This window comes from Penicillium expansum, assembly GCF_000769745.1.
Source record: "Penicillium expansum strain MD-8 chromosome Unknown contig353, whole genome shotgun sequence".
NCBI classification, from domain to species: domain Eukaryota; kingdom Fungi; phylum Ascomycota; class Eurotiomycetes; order Eurotiales; family Aspergillaceae; genus Penicillium; species Penicillium expansum.
Window position 1 is genome coordinate 136,389 of NW_015971214.1, and position 23,961 is coordinate 160,349.

The 23,961-nt window shown below is 47.1% G+C and overlaps 6 protein-coding genes across 6 annotated transcripts; 3 read left to right on the forward strand and 3 right to left on the reverse strand.

The window, feature by feature from the left end:
• Positions 1–2,319: 2,319 nt before the first annotated feature.
• PEX2_099560 (uncharacterized protein) lies at positions 2,320–3,711 on the reverse strand (the record flags this gene model as incomplete). Its single annotated transcript, XM_016747226.1, has 4 exons — positions 2,320–3,384; positions 3,447–3,475; positions 3,528–3,571; positions 3,623–3,711. 4 exons carry the CDS (start codon positions 3,709–3,711, stop codon positions 2,320–2,322), a joined length of 1,227 nt encoding a protein of 408 aa, XP_016601924.1.
• A 3,571-nt stretch (positions 3,712–7,282) lies between these two features.
• On the forward strand, positions 7,283–9,035 carry PEX2_099570 (putative choline transport protein; the record flags this gene model as incomplete). Its single annotated transcript, XM_016747227.1, has 3 exons — positions 7,283–7,446; positions 7,509–8,137; positions 8,188–9,035. The coding sequence occupies 3 exons, from the start codon at positions 7,283–7,285 to the stop codon at positions 9,033–9,035; spliced, it is 1,641 nt and encodes a 546-aa protein (XP_016601925.1).
• Positions 9,036–9,320: 285 nt separating this feature from the next.
• PEX2_099580 (D-hexose-6-phosphate mutarotase) lies at positions 9,321–10,405 on the reverse strand (the record flags this gene model as incomplete). The annotated part of the gene is made up of 3 exons (XM_016747228.1): positions 9,321–9,707; positions 9,772–10,101; positions 10,163–10,405. The coding sequence occupies 3 exons, from the start codon at positions 10,403–10,405 to the stop codon at positions 9,321–9,323; spliced, it is 960 nt and encodes a 319-aa protein (XP_016601926.1).
• A 1,075-nt stretch (positions 10,406–11,480) lies between these two features.
• Positions 11,481–13,091, reverse strand: PEX2_099590 (putative C6 transcription factor; the record flags this gene model as incomplete). Its single annotated transcript, XM_016747229.1, has 1 exon — positions 11,481–13,091. One exon carries the CDS (start codon positions 13,089–13,091, stop codon positions 11,481–11,483), a length of 1,611 nt encoding a protein of 536 aa, XP_016601927.1.
• A 2,851-nt stretch (positions 13,092–15,942) lies between these two features.
• Positions 15,943–18,200, forward strand: PEX2_099600 (FAD-dependent pyridine nucleotide-disulfide oxidoreductase; the record flags this gene model as incomplete). Its single annotated transcript, XM_016747230.1, has 4 exons — positions 15,943–16,746; positions 16,795–17,097; positions 17,151–17,255; positions 17,550–18,200. 4 exons carry the CDS (start codon positions 15,943–15,945, stop codon positions 18,198–18,200), a joined length of 1,863 nt encoding a protein of 620 aa, XP_016601928.1.
• Positions 18,201–21,849: 3,649 nt separating this feature from the next.
• On the forward strand, positions 21,850–23,822 carry PEX2_099610 (putative MFS multidrug transporter; the record flags this gene model as incomplete). Its single annotated transcript, XM_016747231.1, has 3 exons — positions 21,850–22,562; positions 22,616–22,862; positions 22,917–23,822. The coding sequence occupies 3 exons, from the start codon at positions 21,850–21,852 to the stop codon at positions 23,820–23,822; spliced, it is 1,866 nt and encodes a 621-aa protein (XP_016601929.1).
• Positions 23,823–23,961: the final 139 nt, after the last annotated feature.

Sequence of the window (23,961 nt, forward strand, 5' to 3'; positions counted from 1 at the left end):
CGGGTATCTGCAGTAGAGCTTCCCTCTGAAAATGATAGGGGAGTGAAGGTCAAGCCGGGGGAGCTGAGGAGCCCAGCTCTATGAGCTGGAGGTATTTTTTCAGCCCAGTCACAGGTGGTTGGGCACCTAAAGAAAAATTGTTAACCCGGGTACCCTTCTTGACATTCTTCTTCCGTACCTGTGGTTTACTGTCTGGGTTCTCCCTACACCCCTTCTCGTGTTTACTCCGGCTATCTTCACGTGTGAAAGTCGACTCGCAATAGGTACACTTGAACTCAGGGGGAGCAAACCCCTCTGGCATCGACATTATGAGCGTTCCCATCTAGGTTAGTTGAGCAACCAAAGGAAATCTTACCGGTGGGGGAAGACAGTATCTCACAAACGCCTATATGTTGTAAACGGTGAGAATCCCGGCGGTGCGACATGCATTGTGCTCAGTCAGTTTGTTGATATCATAATATATCTGTTTGAATTGCTGGTACATTGGAACATTTTAAAACGCAACGCTTTCGTAATTTGTATTTGAATCAAACTATTATTTTCTTCGTTAGTATCCACAAAGTAGATAGTTCACTGACAACTCAACCCTGGTTTGCGCTGATCTTTTGGATAGAAATGGGCGAAGCTGAGTCGGGTGAAATTTGCTCTCAAGTGATTATCATTATAGTTCAGCGCCGATAGTGTAGTGGTTAACACGCCGCTTTCCCATGGGAAAGTCTTGACTTCCCGTCTTGGCTTTCGGACATAAAGCGGCAGCCCGGGTTCGAACCCCGGTCGGCGCATTTACGTGTATTTTTTTTTGTTCTGCGTTCAAATTTTTTTTTTCTTAAAGAAAAGAAGATTTGTGTGTAGAATGTCGAGTTGTATGTAGGTAGGTAGGTAGATAGATATATGGCTTTCAGATAAGTTATGGCTTCTTCTTTGATGCCTTTTGTAGGGGTGAAGCTCGACCTGTTGCCCCTTTATGGGGGTGAGGGAGTTTAGAAAAGTGAGTATATATATAATGTGACGTTTTTTTACTTGCTAAAAAAAAGTGATGTGGCTTTTATACAGCTTTTGAGTTGGTCTTTTGATACTCTTCTGAGATAGTCTTTTAAGATATCTTTTAGTAGACCTTTTAAGATGGTCTTTGATGGTCTTTGGGGCTCTCTTTTGGGAGTCTTTTGAGATGGTCTTTTGAGATGGTCTTTTGAGATGGTCTTTTGAGATAGCTTAAGATAGTGCTTTGAGATATCTTTTAAGATATCTTTTAAGATGTCTTTTGAGATAGTCTTTTGAGATGACTTTTAAGATGACTTTTAAGATGACTTTTGAGATGACTTGAGAAGTCCTTCGAGATGGTCTTTTGAGGTATGAAAGAGCATAAGCCGGAGAGAAGACGCTATGTCCTTACTTTGCTGTGTTAGCGTCCAATCCCTGGATAGCAATTGTCTGTGTCCATTGCTCATCGGTGGGCGCATCCCAGCTCTCAGCTGTGGCTAACATCCTGGACTAGTAACTAGTCTTCAGTCTTCAACTGAGCTTGACTCCGCATAACGGGGTTGGAACCCGAATAGGATTTGAGCAGGGCTATGCCCGCGTGTGTCCATGGTCCGGGGAAAGATCATGGAACTCGGAGAAACCATCGACACCTTCCAGCTGCAAAGAGACAAATGACACTCGGAATCGGCTAGACTAAAGCTCCGCGAATGCAGCTCGTTCATTGCTCAATACAACGATTTAAAAAAAAACAAAAAACAAAGCAACTTTGATGACACACGTCACGGCCCTTGCGAAGGAGATCCACGCAAGACCCATGCAGTTTACAAAAGACACATTCAACGAGCTCCTCCGCCACTTCGCAGCAAGCTACATGCCTGAAAAAGCTGCAGAAACGGCCGTTTCAGCTGAACAAGCTGAACCTGCCCAACCTACCCAAGGGAAAGACACCTAAAGCCACAACGAACAGGCTGTACCGGAGGACGCCGAAGTGAAAATTCAAGGATGGAAGGCTTTATGTTATTTTTTACTTTATCATTCGTTTAATTGTCCCCAAGTTGGATTTCGGGACGAGATCTTTCGCGGGTGGCATACTGTTGCAGCGGGCTTGGTGGTCATGTAACCAAGCCCCGCCCCGCATAGCTAGCCAGCCTTAGGTAGATAATCAACCATCTTCCTCCATCCCATCAACTTGTCTTAGTGAGGTTGAGTGTGGTCTATTTCTACTTTCTGGGGGCTATAGGTAAAGAATAATAGTTTGATTCAAATACAAATGACCAAAGCTTTGTGTCTTAGAATATACAAGCAATAAACAGCAATTCAAACAGACATATTATGATATCAACAAGGTGACCGTGCATGCTGCTTTTGGTACATTTCTATATCACATTGTTTCTCAAGCGAGTTGCGTGAGCCTTGCGTTGTCCAGGTGTCCGTTCGAAGCTGTCCGTTTGTGGTCCAGTTCTCGAGGGGTACAGCTTCGACACGATGCATGTCGTTCATGAACTCATTATTGGACCTGTTGATGGGTTCAGTACTCGAGCGCTTGGTGCCGCTGTACTTTTCAGGTGGTGTGGGTGTGTTTTTATTTCCTCGACGAAAGGGTGATTTCCATGAGCGAGGGGAGGTGAATGAAGGATGAGATTGTGAGTTGTTGGAGTCGCACCCGCTACTGCCATTGTTCTGGTTGTCAAGGTTTCCAGGTCGCTGAGCTCGGTTGCTGTTGTACTGGAATGCCTTGACGCCAAACAACTTGCGTAGTAGTGGCCACCAGCACATGAGGTTGGCGACATATATTGCTGTGCTGGCTTCACGGATGTACCAGATTTGGTAGGTGGTTGTGAGCGGGGAGGCAAAATTGAAATATTTGTTGAGGATTGCGGCAATGATAGTGAACAAGCCCAGACTCATAACGCCGATGAGGACGACCTTTCTGCGCCGTTTGAGTTGAGCTTTGATCAGAAGAGGAATCGGGATGGCGAACATGATGGCATCAGAGGAAATATTGAAGACGGCTTGTGTTATCGAGTAGTGCTGGTATGTCGCACATTGCATGTTATCTACCGGCATGGCCCAGTATTGTGAGAATGGCCGGCAGTAAACTGCATAATATGTGACCATTATAACGACAAATCCGATGGCGGTGTAAACGGAAAGGATCTTGATATAGAGATTCGATTTCAGATTCTGCGTCATTCGCCAATAGAGAATCAGCATGCATGTCTTGACGCCCCAGGTTGAGATCAACATGCATTGCTCCAGCCCAATGACGATTTTGCTTCCATAGATCCGATCGCTGACTTGCTTTGGGTCTGCTAGCACCTCGTCGTAGTCCTTCGGGTCCATGAGGTTCGTTGCATAGCGCGCCGATATTTGAATCAGGACTAGGAGTGTGGTATATATTGCCTTTTGAGGAGTTGTCGGGTCAGTCGAAAGAAGAGACTCGATTTCCCGATGAGAACACTTACGAAGGTTGCTGCCATGACATAGTCGTCCACTAGAGAGTTACTCGTTAGCAGAATCCAAAAAGTAGAGACTAGAAGTCTTACAGAACAACCGTTTGTATGATCCATTGGCAATTATACGAGCCACACTTTGCTGCAGTTAGCATTGCTCTAATTCGAGACTTGCATCGCAAACATACATTCTCCCGACATAAATAACAAGACCTATAGACCAGAAGACTATGGCTTCTGTAAAGAGCGCAGTTGGAGTGGGTGACTCGTTCCCCATCTTGACAGATAGAGCGATCTTTAGCCTAAACCGGACCTCAAATTGCCAAACCGCTATAGAACGAGTCCGCCATGTATGAGAAACAGCAATTTATCGGAAGGTTCTGATGAGGAGCATCAGTGACAAGCTTAAATTGTTATCATGGCTCGTTTACCGGCAGCTCAGGTAAATCTATAAATGGTATATTCGGAACAAGCTACTGCGCCGAGGAGAGCGATCATCTCATCTAGTCGGTGAAAGTGGCTGAGGTCCCGGGAATGGAATTTAAAGCTGCCAACCGAGACAGGGCTGTAGCGTCATGCGTCTTGGCCCGTGAGATGTCAGCGCTGGCTGATAAGCAAGGAGGGATGGGGCGCAAGAGCAAGGGACTTCTTTCCTCGAAAAGCCAATCCTGTCGATGACAGTCGGGTTTGGAATGTGAAAGTAGGCATGGAGTACATAATCGACATGGGAGAAGATGTTTCACGCTTCACATTCCTGCTTTGTGTCTTCGAATTTTTCCTTCCGCTGGCCAGACCAAGAGGCCGAGAAAATCAGCTTGTGACACCGACTTTTCCAATAGATGCCCGATGTAGTGCAAAACGACCCAGCTGTGCGCGATATCTCTAACAGGATGCCTTAAGCGAGATTGGTGTAACCCAACATTAACCGCATCCTTGATCGCCATTCGGTGAATATTCTTATTTTGGGCCATAAAGTTTCCCGTATGCACGTTGCCGATAGCTTTGTGATCTTCATGCCTCGAGCACAACAAACTCGTTGATGGGTCATATTCAATAGTGGATACATAAAAGCTGTGTGGGTAGTATTATTGGGGGGTTCGGAACGCTGATCTGCATGGTGAATCAATAGCTCCTGGGCACAGTGATCCGCCATGAAAATAGACTTGCGCGATATGCGAGCTAAAGAAAGGGTTAATAAAAACCGACATGCTACGCTAATCGTGGATGGAAGATCATCCTGATATGAATGTTCAACCTTCTGCGTCTCATCCCTAGAGAACCTTATTCCACATAATCTTCACAATCTCGAGGCAGGTGAAAGCCGAAAAGCCGCTATAGAGACAAAGATATAGGAGCTTGCAACTCATCTCTACCCAGCTGTAACATCTTATATCAATGTGACCACCCAATGTTCTATAGTATTCCTAGAAAGCCAGTACGGCGATATGGTTTACCACGCCCGGATCGGCCAGTTTACCCAGCACTTCGGGGAGTTCCGGCATAGTGAAGAAATACGAGCAAGTAGGATGGCCGCTACTGGTTATTGTTGCCTGAAAATATCGATAAACCTAGATTCTTGATCGAAGGGCCATGTGAACGAAAGTCAGATAATGTGAGCTTTCGGGCGCTTTGTGAAGAAGGGGTCATTTGTTTGACAGGCGAGGAGCCCCCTTGATAGAGGCCTAGCCATTGTTAATAGCCGATGAATTTACGAAAAAAAAGGCTCAATAGGCCGACTGGAGTTGGGACTGCCCGAGAACCAAGCTCCTGTTCCATGGATTCTGATGGTTGTCAGGCTGTGCTATTTTCTGAATATCAAATGTCTACCGTCCACAGCCTCTCGAGATGGGGTAGCCTTGAGGGGATTGTGTAGTCGAGATTTGTAATGGTAACTAGGGCGCTTAAGATGTCCTTTTAGAGAGGGCAATCCAATGATCTTTGTAGATAACCGATCTACCCTAGCTCAACTTGAGCCAATCCACAATCGCATCGAGAAGTCATATTCGACGAATGTACCCGAAGAACTCATAAATGCACATGTACATACTCCGTACGGAGTAGTAGAGACAGTATTGTGCCACATGGCGAGGAGGAATGATGATGCAGTTCTGGCGCGTGATACACTCCACTCCTTGGATGCAATACCAGCCCAATAGCCACGTGAAAAGCCGGAAATTCCAAAATCCGCTGGAGTAGGAATATGATACGTATAACTGCTGTGCCCCCATGCTACATGAAACTGTGGTGGTTTCATAATACAAAAATATACGAAGTGGCCAATCGTGAACTTGTCGGTGTGAGAAATGTTGGAGATTTTGAGATATCTATACGAGGCGAGATATCATACATAATAATAGCCGACCGCCTATGTGGCCTTGCTATCTCTTTTTGGTCTTTTTATTAGTAGTCGTTAATGGAGCGTTTGAACGCTCCTCAACTTGAAACTCATTATCTTTTTTTATGTCCACCAGTAGGTTCTCTTCAACTTTTGGCGACTCGGGCACTGGGTTGAGCGAAGTCGGTCAGTAATGAGGAGTGTCGCGTCAATTACCGGAAGACCAGCTATGACTGTTTAAGCAAACTCACCTGTGAGCCGTTTTACGCTGCGACACCAGAATATGTATATTCGATGAGGTTGAAGTTGGTTGTGATTTGTTCAGTTGATCAGTCGCTTGAAACTATTGAAAAGGGCTGATCTGATGTTGGTTGAACAATGATCCAAGGCTATCTATCGGCTGTCGGTGGCGTCGATGTTTTTATGTTGGTTAGGATATTGTAAAGAAGCTACTCAAATTGGATGAGTTCGATGATTTGGACGGTGTTGCCTCCATAGATGCTGATAGAATGATAGTTCCTATGCGGAATACTAAATCACTTGTTCTATTACATTGATATTTCTCGATGGCGCTGGTTTATATTCAATGATACGTATTTCCCTGCTATTCGACTCGCCAGGGGAATCGAAATATTTGATAAATTTCTTAAAAGCCTCGAGGGCCAACATGTCGCACCAGTCAAAATATATTCTCCGAGAAAAAAACAAATGAGCATATGGGCTGTTGATTCAAGCAGCTATACATATTCCGAATTATATATACATAATGCAAATGATCGATCACGCGAGGCCATGTGGCTATCAAGGGGGATCTCGGTTTCATGCATGCGCAGACCAATTTAATTGTAATGTTGCGCAACAAACCCCTGACAAAGCTAGAATGTAGAATATATTCAACAGGCCAACAAATAAAACTTGCAAAATACACCATTTCCAGGTTTACCCTAACTGCTGGAGGAAATTCGTCCCAAGCTACGCTGTGTGTAGTAAAGCTCCATCGGATCGACGCCCCAGATGCCGCATTCGCCCCGAACCCCCCTTGCTTAGCGATGTATCAACTCAGTTCGATTTGGGAAGGTCGCAAGAGAAACAATTCGTACTGGTCCAATCAAAAAGGATTGTTGTAATACATCTGGACAATGTACTCCTTAGATGCGCGCAGCATTGGCCATTTTCCAACACAATAGTGATACTATTGCCAATAAACACCCCTAACTCCTTATTTCATCCAGGATAAGAAAGAAAACTTGTAGATTTCTTCGGAGAAAACGGTAGACTAGTCATACTCGCATAAATGCTTGGACCTTGTGTAATACATGTGGCAGCCATGAGGGCATTGGCCCTCAGATTTGACATTCCTGTTGCGACACGCCTGATTGTTCCTGTGCGCCCTGTATGCTCTGTCAAACCTAGTGGGGGTGATGTACCTCCTTTCTCTTTCCTGATCTTGTCGCTGCCATGACTTGATTTCTCACTTGAATATTCGCTCTAACACCGCACGACGGAAGGCAAAATGGTGGTATTCTCAAGGCAAACCTCCGGCGACACTGAAAAGTCCCCGAAAGGCCATACCGCAATGGACGAAGTACGGCTGGAGTCTACACTTGGGCATAAACAAGAGCTGGCGCGGAACTTTGGACTGTGGAGTTTGACCAGCTTGGGAATTGTGATTGCGAAGTAAGGCCCTTGATTTTTTGGAAATTGCACTGATCAAACCTCGATAAACTAACGAGACCAAGTTCTTGGGCTTCAACAGGGGGCACCATTGTCGCTGCGCTCCAAAATGGGGGTCCAATGGCAGTTCTGTATGGCCTGATTCTGGTCAGCATCTTTTACACGACCATCTCAGCCTCTCTGGCTGAACTCGCCTCCTCAATGCCTTCTGCCGGTGGAGTATACTATTGGTCATCAGTCTTGAGCCGGAGTCGAGGCCGTACAGCGGGGTTCTTCACTGGATATTTGAATGCTTGCGCGTGGTTGCTATCAGCGTCATCAATGAGCTCCATGTTGGGGAATGAGGGCGTGGCCATGTATCTGCTCAAATATCCGACTGTGAAGTGGCATTCATGGCAAGTCTTCATTGTGTTCCAGATCGTCAATTGGACGTGTTGTGCCATCGTATGTTTGGGAAATCGGTTTATTCCCCTCCTCAACCGCATTTCCCTTATTCTCTCAATGTGTGGCCTCGTTACAACTGTGGTGGTTCTCGCGGTGATGCCAAAAAAGCATGCGAGCAGCGCCCAGGTATGGACTGAGTATCACAACAACACGGGCGGATGGTCAGACGGAGTTTGCTTCATGACTGGTCTATTGAATGCTGCATTTGCAGTTGGAGTCCCAGACTGTATTAGCCATCTATCAGAAGAGGGTACGTCAGAGACAGAAGAAAATGGAACCACCAACTAACACATATCTTAGTCCCCAAACCCGAAATCAATGTCCCGCAAGGCATAATGTTGCAGATGCTCACAGCCTTCGTCACATCATTTGTGTACCTAATCGCCCTGTTCTACTCCATCCAAGATCTAGACGCCGTCTTTGGAAGCAACATCGGCTTTTTCCCAACCGCCGAGATCTACCGGCAAGCGACAGGGTCTAACGCAGGCGCCATCGGTCTGATCGCGGTACTGTTTCTTGCAACCTTCCCAACTCTGATTGGAACATTCGTGACAGGTGGTCGAATGTGGTGGAGTCTAGCACGCGACAATGCTACGCCCTTTTCGAACTATTTTGCTCAAGTGCACCCGACACTAAACTGCCCCGTGCGTGCCACGGTTGCTATGAGCGCGCTCGTCACTTGTCTGGGGTGTATATATATCGGCAGCACGACGGCATTCCAAGCACTGATCTCGTCATTCATTGTACTAAGCTCGTTGTCTTATTTCGGAGCCATCTTTCCGCATGTTTTGTCTGGCCGTGGAAATATGGTCCCCGGACCATTTTATATGGGACAGAAACTTGGGATGGCGGTTAATATCGTTTCTTTGCTGTATATTTTGGTTACTGTTATTTTCTTCTGTTTCCCCCTCGTGTTGCCGGCCACGGTTCAAAATATGAACTATACCAGTGTGATCGTTGTCGGCTTGATGGTCCTCACTGCCTTCTGGTGGGTGTTCCGTGGCAGACGCCAATACCATGGCCCTCAGTATAGCTTTGAGGCTGCTGAGCGGTTAGCTACTTTCCAAGAGGGCAAGGAGGGTCGGCGATCTTTTATTGATCTTGTGGGTGTATCGCCTGTTGGTATTGAGTATGGGAATGTTTCATGATGAACGAGAAACGGATCTCGAACACAATGGGGATAGGCGCGAATTGTGACTCTTGTTGATGGCCTGTAATCTTTTCAAAGCATGTATTTATATCTTGAACTAATTTTGGATGAATATAATAAGGATTTATGTATCAAAACGCCGTAGTCAAATAAGGCGAGGCTAGAGATCAAACACGGCCGCACGATTAGCGGACGTTCAATTTGGAATTGGGAATAGGCATCTTTAGGTCATAACTATCATGTCATAGAGATCACTAGTAGGAGGCAAGATATCCTCTCATCTTCATAGTCGCGACTTAATGCTCTGTCCACCTTCCCAGGCCTCTCCAGCTTCGAGAGTTTGCCAGCCAGAAACCGAGCCAGCCTCCACACAGATCATGTTTTTGTAAGCCTCGTCTGGGCCGAAATCGGCCATGCCCTTGGCTTTCTCAATCCAAGGGTTCCAGACCACAACATCAGTCAAGCCTTCCCGAGTGATCGAGAACAAAGATTGGTCATCCTTCGCAGAGGCAACGACAATTGGAACGGCAGGGTCAAGTTGTTGGTAAATGCGATCGGTTTCTTGGGTGATCGCCAATGCGGGGGACGATTCAGTGTGAGAAGTCGCTTGGAGGGTCTTATCGATGTAGGTCTTGGATTCAAGGCCTTTGACACGGATGTCGGAAATATCCTATTCGTGAAATTCGAAATTAGCGGGGAATTGAGGAAAGTGACCATGGGGTGGTTTATCATACCGCAATGCTCAGATAGGTGTGCATCAGCACCTGGAACTCAAAGTTCTGCTGGCCCTCATTGCGAACCTGCAGTGACGTCTCCAATGAGTCCGTGGTGAGCGTAACACTGTACACCAGACCGAACTCATATGGCCATGCCGCGCGGAACTCGTCGGTCAGCATAGAGTGCGACAGGCCGAAGTCCAACTTCACGGTGAGATCGCTTTGGTCGCTATCCCTTCCGGGCGCTTCCGAAGAGGACTTGCCCAAGAACTCCCAGTTGGAGTTGCGAGCGAAGCCATGTTGTGGTAGGGGGGAGGTAACGTGGTTCTGGGGCGGGGGACCGAAGACCTGCAGAATAAGCAGAGCGGTTAGCTGTAGCTCCAGCAGAGAAATCGTAGGGTTCGCATACCGGGAACACCAGCGGAATACCACCACGAATAGGCTTGGAACCATCCAGATGAGACTTCTCACTGACAAACAGCTGCTCTTGGCCGCCTGTCTTCCATGAGGTCACAGTAGCGCCATACAGGTGCACGGTCACTGACTGGCCACTGGGCAACGAAGCTTCGATGATGTTGTCCTTGATGGAGAGAGTGGGCTGGGGAAGGGAAGCTCCCACTCCAATTGCCGATGGTTTGTTTGATCGCTCCATTTTAGAAGATATAGAAGATAGAACGGAGTATTGGGTGTTGAAATGGAGAAAGAGAGGTGATGTTTCAGTTTGAAGCGCGGGGGAAGAAGGGGAGATCTTATCGGCCCCGCCTGTTTTGTTTTGACGGGCTCCGGGAGTACCATCTCGATCTATGACATGACATTTATCACTTTCATCACATTTATGCAAATATCTTGATTTCAAGTCAACAAGAATAGTCAGCCACTTATGCGGCCTTGTGCCATCTATTTAAATGTCTTTTTTTAAAAAAAAATCCCATAGATATTTTGCCATCTGTTTCATACACCGCAGAAAAATGAGTGCCGCCGCTTTATGAGGGCGCTTAGGGTCCTGCTCACCGAGTATTTTACAACACAGGGTGATCGCTCAGGGTATGCTCAGTCAGTACCCAGACTGCGCTCAGCGAGCACACAGACATGCTCATCTTAATGGCCTAAAGATAAAGGCATAAAAGGAACAGTTTAATCACGTGAAATGTGGTTCACTCACTCATCAGCCATCTTATGTGATGCTAGCGCCCAACAACTAGAAACCTTTTGACATTAACCATCCTTGTTGTTGATTGCCCCCTGCATTAGGGGATATATTCACCGATATGACCGGCGGGAGATTATGACGTATGAAGATACATAACTAATGCGTGTGCCCTATCCTGACTATGGCTAGGATAATTTTCACGAGGTATCTAACACCTAGTCGAGCTATAAATACAGCGAAATCCCCTCGAATATAATCAATTATTAGAATTCACTGTCCCTTTTCATCCTCTTTATACTCTGTCATAGAAATGTGATTCGATTAGCACAAACTATAAAATTTATCTAGATAAGTCACGATTTCAATGAAAAGTTGTTAATTAACGAGCACAGATCTTAAGCCCGAAGATATATTATAGATGTATAACAGGTAGCTCTTACTAATTGATTGTGCTATGATTAATAGAGTATTTATTCTGCTTGGGTTTCATACTAGTCTTACGTATAATGTACAAAGTGACGGAGGAATGGAAATTTGCGTCTTTTCTCACCCTTTCATCCACTTGGCTGAATCAAGATTAGGACCATGCTCTGTCCTCCCATTGCTGTACTAACCAAGAGCCTGCAAGTTCAAAGTCAATGTTTCCATCGTTCATAAAATCGAAATTGATGTCATCAACAGAGGGTATTGCCATTGCGTCACAGCCTATCCCGCCTGCCACATTGGGATCTATGGTAATCCTCGAGAGTAAGTTAGCAGCTGTGGATCTCAGTATGCCATGGCAGACTTCTAGACTCTCGCTTGCAGACTTGACAATGGCCTCTTTGGTCGACGAGTCGCTGAGCATGGCATCCACTTGACCCATAGCCATACTCACAAACACATAGCCCCTCACATTCGTCTCACCATACGAAAGTCTATCTTGGGCGTACTGGACGATGTTCCGCGCGTCTTCTAAGAACGGCTCTCTGCGTGCCTGGTTGCGTTTCTTCACAAACGTAGAGCTCTCATTTTCCAGCTGTGTGATTAATTCCAAAAATACCAATAGAGCGCCACGCGTCAGAATATCTCGAAACATGCCACCACCAACAAGCAGTAGGCGACGGTATATCTCGTCGTCAAGCAGTGAGACTATATCAAGCGCAGCTTCAAAGCCTGCCTTCGACGAGAAGCTGTACATTGGATTGTGCGCGGCTTTGGCTGCATAAGGCAGGTGGAGGCACAACAGGAATCGACGGTGAAAATGATCACAGCAGCTATATGGAAATTCTGTCGGCCATAGGTTCTTGGCAACTGACTTGTGGTGATCAATGGAGACGGTCGCATTGCGGCAAACCGACGCTAACTCCTCTCCGAGACGAAGAATGCGATCATATGGAAGCTCCTCCTGCAACGCATTGATGATAATGGTAGCCTCCAGCCTTAATAGCACGGAAGAGGCCAATAGACATTGGAATGAAGCCCGTGTTGGCGTTGGAAACATTTCCTTAGGAGAATCCCACTGCATTTCATTATCCAAATCCTCGTCATTGAGATTTGAGGGCGGTCGGGTATCAAAATCATCGGCAGTGACCATGGGACGCATGCCTGAGTCTAAAGCAGCCTGCACATTCATCTCTAAAATCGTGTACCAGAGCCTTCTTCGGATCTCCTTTTGTAGCAGCGCCATTCCTCCTAGGTGATCGGGATCTTGATGCAACCCCATTTGTATTGCCATGCGCATTAATGAGCCAGCTGAGATCCAGACTAAATCCGCCCCGACATAATTCACCTGGCGAGCGAGAAGAAGCAAATAATAAACTTGTAGACCATCGAGTGAGAGGCGATCTTTTTCGATGGGTACAGAGACCCAATTTTGAGCAACATGGATCCAGCTGCGGGCTTTCGCGCGCCATTCCTGCTGTAAGCCGGCATCGTCAAGCAAGGAAGTTGTATTAGCCATCACTAGTAGAAGTATCACCACAAATGAGGCCTTTGCAGTTCCCGGATCTTTTATATAGTCCTCATATTCTGCTCGGAATGATGGAAAATGAAGTATGCGCAAGTATGATTCAAAAGAATTGAAGTATATTTGCACCAATTGGTTTGTCACCTCAGGGTCAGGGAAGGTCTGGTGTATGCCGGCGGGCAGTGAGCCTCGACTGGGCTGTTGTGATTTGATGTCACGAGCAAGCTGTTTGCATTTCATTAACACGTTTGAGATTCCAGGAATTGAACCGTCGCTTGTTTGTTGGGGTGTCACGGGTCCGGAATGGGTTATGGGTTCCAAGGTTGGCAGTCTTTCCGCCTATTTTTATCCGCAATCTCCATCAGCAACGGTAAAGGAACAATATAAGCAGAGTAAAGATGCGCATACTAAAGGAAATATGTTCCTCCAATGGCCATGACCAAATATTCTCGTCTTTGTCAAGGTTCCCAAGATCGGACCAGATGCAGATAAGATTTGCGTAGATTCCGTTGTTTTGTGGCTGGCGAGAAAATTATTGTGTGGTTGGTGGGAGCCGGAGGTTCTCTTAGTTAAACTGGCTTCAGCTGCTCTTGTGGTATCTCCAGGAGCCCCTTTGTTGGTGATATTGTCAAGATACTGGGGTTGGTTCAAGATGTACGCATCTCCTCCACCAACTTTAGTTGCATCAGCAAATTCAGGCTTTCGTTTTTTCTTCTCAGTTATTGTTGTCCTGTCATCTTCTGTATAGGTATATAAGGCGGAGTTACGTTGTGTACACTGCCCGCAAGGACTGTTCCGGTCACATTTAACCTTACGGCGCCGGCATGAAGTATAAGCTAGGGCTGGACGACGGCGTTTCCTGGGCGATGGCCTTGGAAGTATTATTCCTAGATTTAAGCAATGGTAAAGCTTAGTTATGATAAATGGGAGGAGGTAAGTGGTGTGTCGCTAAGGACGTGTAAACTCCGGATTGGGGATTATCGAAGAAGGGGTGAGCTTTTATCCAATATCTCCGAAGCGGGTCCAGATATGTCCCTCCGGCCCTATAATTTACCGATACTATGTTCGCTCCTATTTATCTCCGAAGGATTTGGCGATGGTCAAAGTATCTTCCTATACCACTAAACGGATATTTTGGTTGTCTCTACTCGGGGCTTTAGTTTTTGGCTCGGACTAACTGCAATTTCCCGAGTTGACCGAGCCTGCAAAAATTGGTCGAGTGAAATATGGAATATTAAAAGCAACCTCGTCAAATGATATTTGCGGTGATACGCAAAGACTTTCTTACTTTTGCCCTTTATTCTATCTACCGTTATTGATTAACTTGCTTTACCTTTCACTTGCCTTTGAGCTAGAACCGATATTATGCAGACCTCTACGCATAACCTGGACAATACGACCTTCCGAGGAAGATAGCCTTGGTAGTAAGGAAGAAGCTAAAGCAGACCAGCCGTAAGTCGCTTTCCCGGACGGTGGACTTCGTGCATGGAGTGTTGTTGCTGGAGTCTTCTGCATTTCCTTTTGTACCTTTGGCTATTTGAATGCATATGGGTAAGTGTCATCTGTGGAACGACTTGCAGAACCATCATTAATTTGTTTGTCAATGTAGCGTCTACCAGAACTACCACTCAAGGCATCAACTCATGGAGAAGTCTGCATCAACAATCGCATGGATAGGATCTGTGCAGACCTGTCTTTTGCTCGGTGATGGAATAGTAGGAGGTCCCTTGTTTGACAAATATGGCGCAAAGGTGATTGTTTCTGCATTCTGACCTGCGAAGTGTGTTGATTCAATAATCTAACGATTCACAACACTACTGGATCATGTTTCCCGCCGCCATCGCGTTTATATTATCCGTTACAATGACATCCCTTTGCAAGGAACATTATCAATTCATGCTGGCACTGGGTATTCTTGGCGGACTGACTGACGGTATCATGTTTTCGCCGGCAATGGCCGCAGTCAGCCATTATTTCCAAGCGAAGAGAGGTGCTGCACTTGGAATAACTGTCACCAGCTCTTCGCTGGGAGGAGTAATCTTCCCAATCGCATTGAGCAAATGTTTGAGAACCCTACCCGAGCCTTATCAAGGACTGCTAAAAGGATTACTCAGTCCAGCAGGGACGATCCAGAATTGTATTGATTTGATTATATGATTTAGCCAAACGTCGAACGATGGTAAGCGAACGGAGAAGCAACAGGTTACTTGACCTTTGATTGATTGACCACATAGAGAAAATATCCATGTTCCGATCTTCAACGGCCCCGAGGCCATAGCCCGATGCTCTTACGCCCGAGAACTCCTGCAAAGCCCGAACCTCGTCAAAGGCTGACAATGCGTCGTACGGGATTACACCTGATTCTTGTTGCTCCTTAACCGATGAGCCATTTAATACAACTCTCGGAGATGATGTCACAATGTTGCAGTTATGTTCCTTGACGCGGCCACCGGCCGTAACGACGGAGATATCGCAAGGCTTTTGGCTATCCTGAATATTATATTTTAGTCAAGATTTTTGCCCCAAATAAACACTCGAGCTTGTCATGCAAAGCCATTATCACATAGTAGACTCGCTATTTCAGACAGGCTTCGTCTACCACGCAAGTAGGTATTCTTCCATAAAAGCACTTGCCGTATCTTGCTCACATCCTGGGCTAGCAGTAGCTCAACGTGAATTTGGGCGATAATATACATTATTCTTTGTACGATTATACTCTTCCCATGATTCACAATCTATCTCTCGTGTACGTCGTAGAGCTTCGATTTTGTGAAGAATGTGTTGCTTCACATAATCGAGGTTCGATTTGATCTATATGACAAAGGACTATTGACCCTAAAAACAGAATTTATCATCAGCAGCAACAAACTGAAAGGCGAAGGGGGAAAAATACCAAATGAATATTCAAGGAAATAATAGAATTTTTATGCTTCGGATGCTCGGCTTCGTTAATCTCAACGGGGATAACATTGCCCGGTCGAAGTCTTCGGACATCTATATGCCGAGAATGGTTAAGCAACATTGTTAACTATGGAAAAAAAGTCCCATAAAACCCCACATCCCTCTAAACATGAACCTGCAAAAAAAAAGAATGTTCAATATTACGATCCTCATATTCAAGTTTGTTAGAGTAGTGTTCGTTGCCGTTGGCAATGCCATCAATCGAAAAATCGCCTCCACGATCCATCGATACCGTTACAATCTGGTGGATCCTCCTAAAAACATTGTGATCATTGGAGCTTCCTTCGCGGGATACCATGCCGCTAAACTGCTGGCTAACTCCGTGCCGACCGGTTACCAAATCGTCGTGATCGAAAAAAGCTCGCATTTCCAATTCACGTGGGTGTTCCCCCGTTTCTCGGTGGTAAACGGACACGAACACAAAGCCTTCATCCCCTACGGGCCCTTCCTTAAAGGAGCTCCTAAAGGGAGCTGGCGGATGATACAGGATACTGTCCTGGAGGTAAGCCCGCGCACGATCTCGCTACAAAGTGGAGTCAAGCTAGACTATGAGTTCCTCGTTCTTGCAACAGGCTCCCAAGCAAGTTCTCCCTCTAGGCTCAACGTGAATGAGAAGAATGAGGGAATTAAGGTCCTGCAGAGCTTGCAAAATCAGATCCGAAAGGCGAGTGATATGGTGATAGTGGGCGGGGGTCCTGCTGGCGTCGAACTTGCTACGGATGTCAAGAGCGTCAACCCTCATAAAAATGTGACATTGATCCATTCGCGGAAGACACTCCTGAGCAACTTTGGAACGAAGGTCCATGACGTTGCGCTCGAGGCCTTGGAAGGGTTCGGTGTATGCGTGATCCTAGGCGAGCGGGTCCAAACTCACAGCGAAGACAATGGGAGTGTGGTGCTGGGGACGGGGGCAGAGATCCCCTGTGATTTATTGGTATGAACACCTGATTGGTATTTTGAATGCAGGCTTACCCGCCCTAAGGTTCGATGCACCGGCCAAAAGGCTGCATCGGATATCATCGCCGAGCTTTGCCCCGATGCTGTCTCATCCTCAGGCGGCTTTGTGAAGGTAAAGTCTACATTGCAGATCGCGGACGACCGGTTCAGCAATATCTACGCGGCTGGTGACATCGTTGCGTCCACGGGTCCCAAGAATGGTCGCTCCGCCGCACGACAGGCAGAGATTGTGAGCAATAACGTCGTCCGCGCAATTAAAGGCCAATCTCTCACCATGTATCACTCCGATATGTTGATAGAAGGCGGTATAGAGTTGACACTTGGATTGGTAAAATGGCCATTGACCGGATTTTGCAAAGTACCGACAGCTGACTAGTACAGGATGAACACGTGGTCTACCTTACGGACGGCTTGAGGGACATGCTTCTCACCTTTAAGTCGAAGGACATCGCGTTGAAATCTGAAGCTTGCTGGAAAATGATGGGGGTAAAGCCATTCTTGGACGAGGCCTGGGAAGCGGCTCAGTGATGAAATGAAGTTAGACGGCGTGCTAGATCCAATGGCCCTCACGGAAGTCTGGCTAGTTATACACAGGTGCTTCTTTTGTATTTCTTACATTTACGTACATTAACACATTTGCCGGAGTGGTTTTATCATTCAAGACAACAACAACCCTGCATCAGCAAGAACATGCGTCAGTTCTGTTTCTTAAATAGTACTACTTTCAGATCATATAGGGTCCTCTTCTTAGTTATGAGGGAGCTGCACTAACATTTATAGTCGGGCCCCCGGTCCCGCGCATCACCGCCTCGGCGAAACCAGTTCCCTCCCCCCCGGCGAGTGGGCCAATCATCTTGTCAACCTTGCGTTTCCTTGCGCGGTGGAAGGCCGCATACCAATTCAGAACTGCTCAAGGAGCTGGTCGATCGCACCCCCCGTCGTGAGCCCATGCTTCGTTTCGGTATTCCCATGGCCGGAATCGCCCTCGAATTTCAACTCGGCAGCAACATCAAACGCGTTGAAGCCATGTACATATTCATGGTTGGTCGGATTGCCGATGCGGAGTGTGACAGTCGCGGGCGTGACAGGGGAATTTTCCCCTTCTGCGTCACCGTTGACCTTGCAGATGGCCACGTGAGGTGTGCTAATTGTCACTGGGACAACTACATATGTTCTAAAGCCCAGGTGGAATCCTCACGAACTACATCCAGATATTCCGGCCAAGGCTCCCGGGGCCTCAGCAACGAAGGCCGCGCTAAGATTTCGGAGGATATTCTTGAATTAGGCGCCGCCTTCAACCTACTCAAGCAAGACAATGAGAGAATCCAAGAGAGGGTTGCCTCGAATTCGACCGCGTGGACTACCCTCAACACCACTACTTCCACCCTCGTCGCTCAGCAAGGCCGCATCCTACGTCAAAGAGACACCTGAGACCTACAGCGCGTCGCCTCCCGGGGAAGGACCCAGGCCTGTATCATCCAGAACAGATTAGCCAACATGAACAATCAACAGGAGAGATTTGAGACTGTTCTCACCCGCATGGAGAGTCACATTCGGCAGCTCTACCGGTAGTCACCTCAGGCTTACAGTGTGTCGCCAGACCAGCTTGACTACTGTGAATAACCAACATAAGGAAATTGAGGAGTTCTACCCAGTTTTATGTTTTCATTTTCTATTCTCAAAAGGTTTCTGGCGTCTGCCAGTGTAAATGGAGCCCCTATGACTGAAACACAGTGAAACACAGTGAAACACAGTGAAACACAGTGAAACACAGTGAAACACAGTGAAACACAGTGAAACACATTCTTCACTAAGCGCAATATGATCGATAAGTAGAAGTGTAAAGTACATTTCAACTACTCCCACTCCTTAGGGAGTAGAACTATTAGGTCGGATGCGGGATGGTATAGTATTGGTGCCTGAAATTAAGCTGGCAGAAAATATGAATACCTGAATTACCATAACACAGCCCTTAGTTACTATTAGCACCTATATAAATCCTAGGCTTCCCTCAATTCTGGGCGTTGAGACCTTCCCACTGGGAAATCTTATACGCTTGCTCTGGCCGCGCTTCGAAGCTTCCTCCGAGGCAAACCCTCCGTCTCTATATTCCCGGGTGGGAATAGCTTCAACATCGTCAGATACGGCGATATACTCGGTCGGAGGGTTTCAACGCCCAGAAATAGGGAGAATCGTATGGTGGGAATAGCTTCAATATTACGAGGGGAGCTTCAAATCCTTAGTATATTTGTCTAGTTTATAGCAGTCAAAGCTCACTCTCCAGCTAGAATAGCTCCTTGGGTAAAATGTTTTAGGTGATACAACAGAGTTCTAGCGACGTTTCGAAGCACCTTATGATCAAGATTTGAAGGAGCAACGGGACCCACTGCTATTCTGGGATGACCAAGTACAAGACTCACTTGATGTCTATCCTCCACTTGCATGGATACTTATATGGGGAGGAAATTTGCCCGCCTCGAAGGCATCCTCTGTTTGACAAGTCAAGGGCGTGTTATCAAGCACTGCATCGGCGAACTCAGCAACGTCATTCAGGAATGTCGTATCGAAGAGAGTGAACGCATCAGGCACAGATTGTGTAGATTGTGTGCGAATACCGAGATGGACTTACCTAAAGTGGCTAGTCATTGTGTGTCGGTAGTAAAAGCACTGTGTCGGCAGTCGTGCTCTTTCATAAATGCGGTTCTAATTTCATCTTTGGCTTCGCGTGAGTGGTCCGATAACGAGGCAAAATAGGCAATGCATTCATTATGATAGTGTATATGTAGGTATTTTGTACTTCTGTCTGTTAATCGCCAGAAAACAACACCTGCTTAGCTATGTTTACGTACTGTTTAAGTATACAAATCTGTATGGGACGACTTCCAAGGTTATGGACCCATGGCACCTTCCCACTTCCTCTTTCACCGATCCTATTCTGTTGCTTCATCTGACCACCTTGCTTCTACCATTGACACTATCACCGATGTGTACATATCGAATCACTCAGATATGGCTAGTAAGTTGATTTTCTATCAGTTATCTCAAAGATCATGCCACTCACATACATAGTTTTCGGTTGATCGAGACGAAGCACACACTGAAGCCGCGGCATTCATGATCGACCAACTATGCATTTGCCGCCTGGGAAAGTGCCGCAACAGATTCGACGCAGGCGGAGCTCATCAAATGGCTCCTTGAGAGCCTGCAATTTGTGTTAACGAGACACGCCAACACCTACAACACCATTGGCGTAACTGCCGGGGTTCTTTGCCGATATTCATGGTGCAAATGAGCCATGGTGCCCTCACGCTTGGCACAAGACAGATATGCAAGTCCTTGTGGTCAAGGTCAAGAGCCTGGCTTGTCTAATGATCCTTGTGCTTTCCGGCTGGAATGGTTTAAAAACCTGCCCTCTGCCTGATGCATGAAAACGTCTTTGGCTGGTTTGAGAGTGCTAGAGTTCCCATGAAAATCCACGCATTTCCCGATAGGCCACGTCGCCTCTTTGATGTCAACCCGCAGCAATTCCGAGGAGTATTGCGTGACATTACTCCTGGCAAGGACGGTGTCAAGCTGGAGGACTTGACTTGGCAACATTTTGATAACTTCTGGTTCTGCGTACTTCATTATGCCGGAGCAAACACCAGAAGCCCTGCAGGGAGAACCCGGATAGTGAACCAAGGGTACGGAAGAAGAATATCAAGAGGGGTACCCGGGTTAACAATTTTTCTTTGGGTGCCCAACCACCTGTGACTGGGCTGAAAAAATACCTCCAGCTCACAGAGCTGGATGCTCCTCAGCTCCCCCGGCTTGACCTTAACTCCCCTATCATTTTGAGAGGGGAGCGAGCTCTACTACAGATACCCGGGTTGCTGTGTGACAACTCGTCACCGTCAACCAGTGGGCTTACGAGCCCACTATAAGATCAAGCATGGCATTGAGTATACCAAGTTCAAGACAGCCATTGGGAAGATTGGACGGGAACAACATGAAGCCTATACCGCAAACTTTGCGAAGCCTGACTTCAAGTGCCCTCACTGCGAGGGTACTTTCGCGCATGGGCTACCTGGTCAGACACAAGAGGCGAGCAGAAACGCTTTCCACCAAGAAATCAAGAGATCGCCGCAATTCCCACCCAGAATGCGTCGTGAAGTCCAAGCCTGTCTGTGGGATATGTGGGGAGTGGTTCTTCACCCAACAACTGCTTGCCGCCCACGAAGGGCACAAGCACCCAGAAGTGTGCATTGAAGGCCTGGTGAAGCCACACTGTGAAGCCACTTTCATGCGTCTTGACAGCCTAAATAGGTAAAAGCAGATCTGCAAGAAGAACTCGCAAGGCAAATGGAGGGAGCGGAAGATGAATGTTCGTGGAGGATGGTCCTCTACTACCTCGTCTAGACTTCAGCTCCCCCGTTGTTTTCTGGGGGCAATACTGTCGGTACGCCGAGTGCCGAGTAACAACTCAGACAAGAAAATGCAGGGCCGACTCCCGTGCCATCCACATGGCAGTTCCCTTGAGCAACTTTGTCTATTGCCGTTGGTACTAGATAATTCGTGGGAAATAAATGGTACTTTTTTCTGATTATCAAAATTATTTGTTCGTTTGATCCACTCGACAAGGATCCACAATATACATTTCCCAAAACAGAACTATTCTGTTATCTTTGAAGAGAACAAGAATAGCCAGTCGCGCATACGGCCTTATCGTGTCTTTCTAGAGGTCTTTCTAGTAGTCTTTTTTGGTATGTTCTTTTTGATATTTTCCTCAATTATTATTGGTGTTCAACACAAATCTAGAATATAGGCAGTGAAAAAGTTGCAATATCTTTTTCTTTGGCCTCGCGGTTAACTCGGCAACATCTCTCAATCGCATCGACCCCACGCAAATGTGGGGGGAAATGGTGTCATAGCTCATTTTTCACTCCGACTTTCTTTTCTCTAGATAACAAAAGTCACTGCTATACGGAATACGGATATAAAGTGCCAGGGTAGGATCACGCAAAAACGGCAGTGCTCTAAACCCCAAATATCTACCCCATCCCCGCTCGCGTGACAACTTCCCGAGCCGGGATCTCCGTTGATGGGGGCTTCTCCGCAAACTCAGAAAAATGGCCAAGACCGCCACGAGGACCCAGCAAATGTCCATCTTGCCCCCCAGGATTCTGACTTGATCGATCATCATGTAGACTTCTCGAGTACAGAAAGCGACACCGATCTCGAGAGCGACGACACCGCAATTTTCGAAAGCGGCTCCCATCGGAGATTAGAGTCCGCGCCGCTGATAGCCAATCGCCGAAGATTTTCCTCAACCAACGAAGATGATGACGATAATGATCATGACGGCGTGCTCGCGTCGGCCGATGAGGACGAGGAGAAACCGGTAACTTGGAGCTCGTTACCGAAAAAGGGCCAGTTGGCGATCTTGACCTTAGCGCGACTGTCAGAGCCGTTGACACAGACTTCTCTGCAGGCATACCTGTTTTATCAGCTCAAATCGTTTGATCCATCTCTGCCAGACTCGAAGATCTCCGCGCAGGCGGGTATCCTTCAGGGTAGCTTTACAGCCGCGCAATTTATCACTGCGGTCTGGTGGGGCCGTCTTGCCGATGCTGAATGGATGGGACGGAAAAGAGTGTTGTTAATCGGATTGATGGGCACCTGTCTGTCTTGTGTAGGCTTCGGCTTCTCTCGATCTTTTGCGACGGCCATGGTCTTTCGAACACTTGGTGGGGTATTGAACAGCAATGTGGGAGTGATGCGGACACTGATTGCAGAGATCATTGCTGAGAAGAAGTAAGTTGATATGTTCACGCAATGTGCCAATTTGCCTCAGGCTAACCATTTAGATATCAATCCCGCGCGTTTTTGCTCCTACCTATGTGCTTTAATATCGGTGTTATCATAGGTCCAATCTTGGGAGGCACTTTGGCCGATCCTGTCAGCAGCTTCCCGCAATTTTTCGGCCCGGGATCTATTCTTGGGGGTAAAGAAGGCGTCTGGTGGATGCAGCGTTGGCCCTATGCTTTGCCGAATCTCTTGAGCGCCATCTTCATATTTGTCTCATTTCTCGCCGTATTTCTTGGCCTCGATGAGGTGAGATCATTTCCGTCTGAACCCATACGGTCGCTAACAGCAAACCCGTTTTAGACCCATGAAATTGCACGTTATAGAAAGGACTGGGGTCGTAGTCTAGGCAAGCGACTCACAAGAGCTTGGACCCGACGACCCCGACACTATCGTCTATTGACACGCTCCAGAGACGACGACTCCATTTACACGGATGGCAGCGTCGGCACTTGGTCTACGCCATCAAGTCCAGCGCGCTCTCGCGTGCATCCACGGCCACATAAGAAGATAGGGTTCAGCCAGATCTGGACACGCAACGTTATCCTGACTTTGACAGCTCAATTCCTGCTCGCCTTCCACACAAGCGCCTTCAACTCCATGACATTTGTGTTTTTGCCCGCACCCCGTGCCCCAGAGAACTCCCGACAAGGTCTTTTCCATTTCGGCGGTGGATTAGGTCTTCCATCATCCCGAGTTGGACTTGCTACTGCTATCATTGGTTTCATCGGCCTACCACTGCAGATATTCCTCTATCCGCGGATACAGACAAAGCTCGGCACACTCACGTCATTCCGAGCGTTCCTTCCCTTTTCGCCCATCGCATACGTGCTCATGCCCTTCCTTGTGATTCTCCCACGTATACCATGGATTGTTTGGCCTTCTTTCACGTTTGTCGTTGGCTTGCAGGTCATCTCGCGAACATTCATCCTGCCTGCTTCTATCATCCTGGTGAACAACTGTGTTACAGATCCATCTATCCTAGGCACCGTCCATGGTGTGGCACAGAGTATCTCTAGTGCAGCTCGGACACTAGGCCCATTCCTGGGTGGCTGGGGCCTGGGATTCGGCCTTGAGAATAATATAATCGGGGCTGTTTGGTGGGCACTAGCTGTTGAGTCTTTGCTTGGTTGGGCCATGCTGTGGAGTATCTACGAGGGTAAGGGAATTGAACGGAAGAAAGATGTGGAAGAGGAGGATGAGGAGTGATCTTCTTTGACTTGTTGATAATACCCATTGTCTACACTCCTCCTTGAATGTGACAACCAGACCCTAGCATGAAGAGCGAGTCTTTATATATCAAAACGGGATTTTGTTCCTATCTGCTTTGTTCCAGCTCAACTCATTA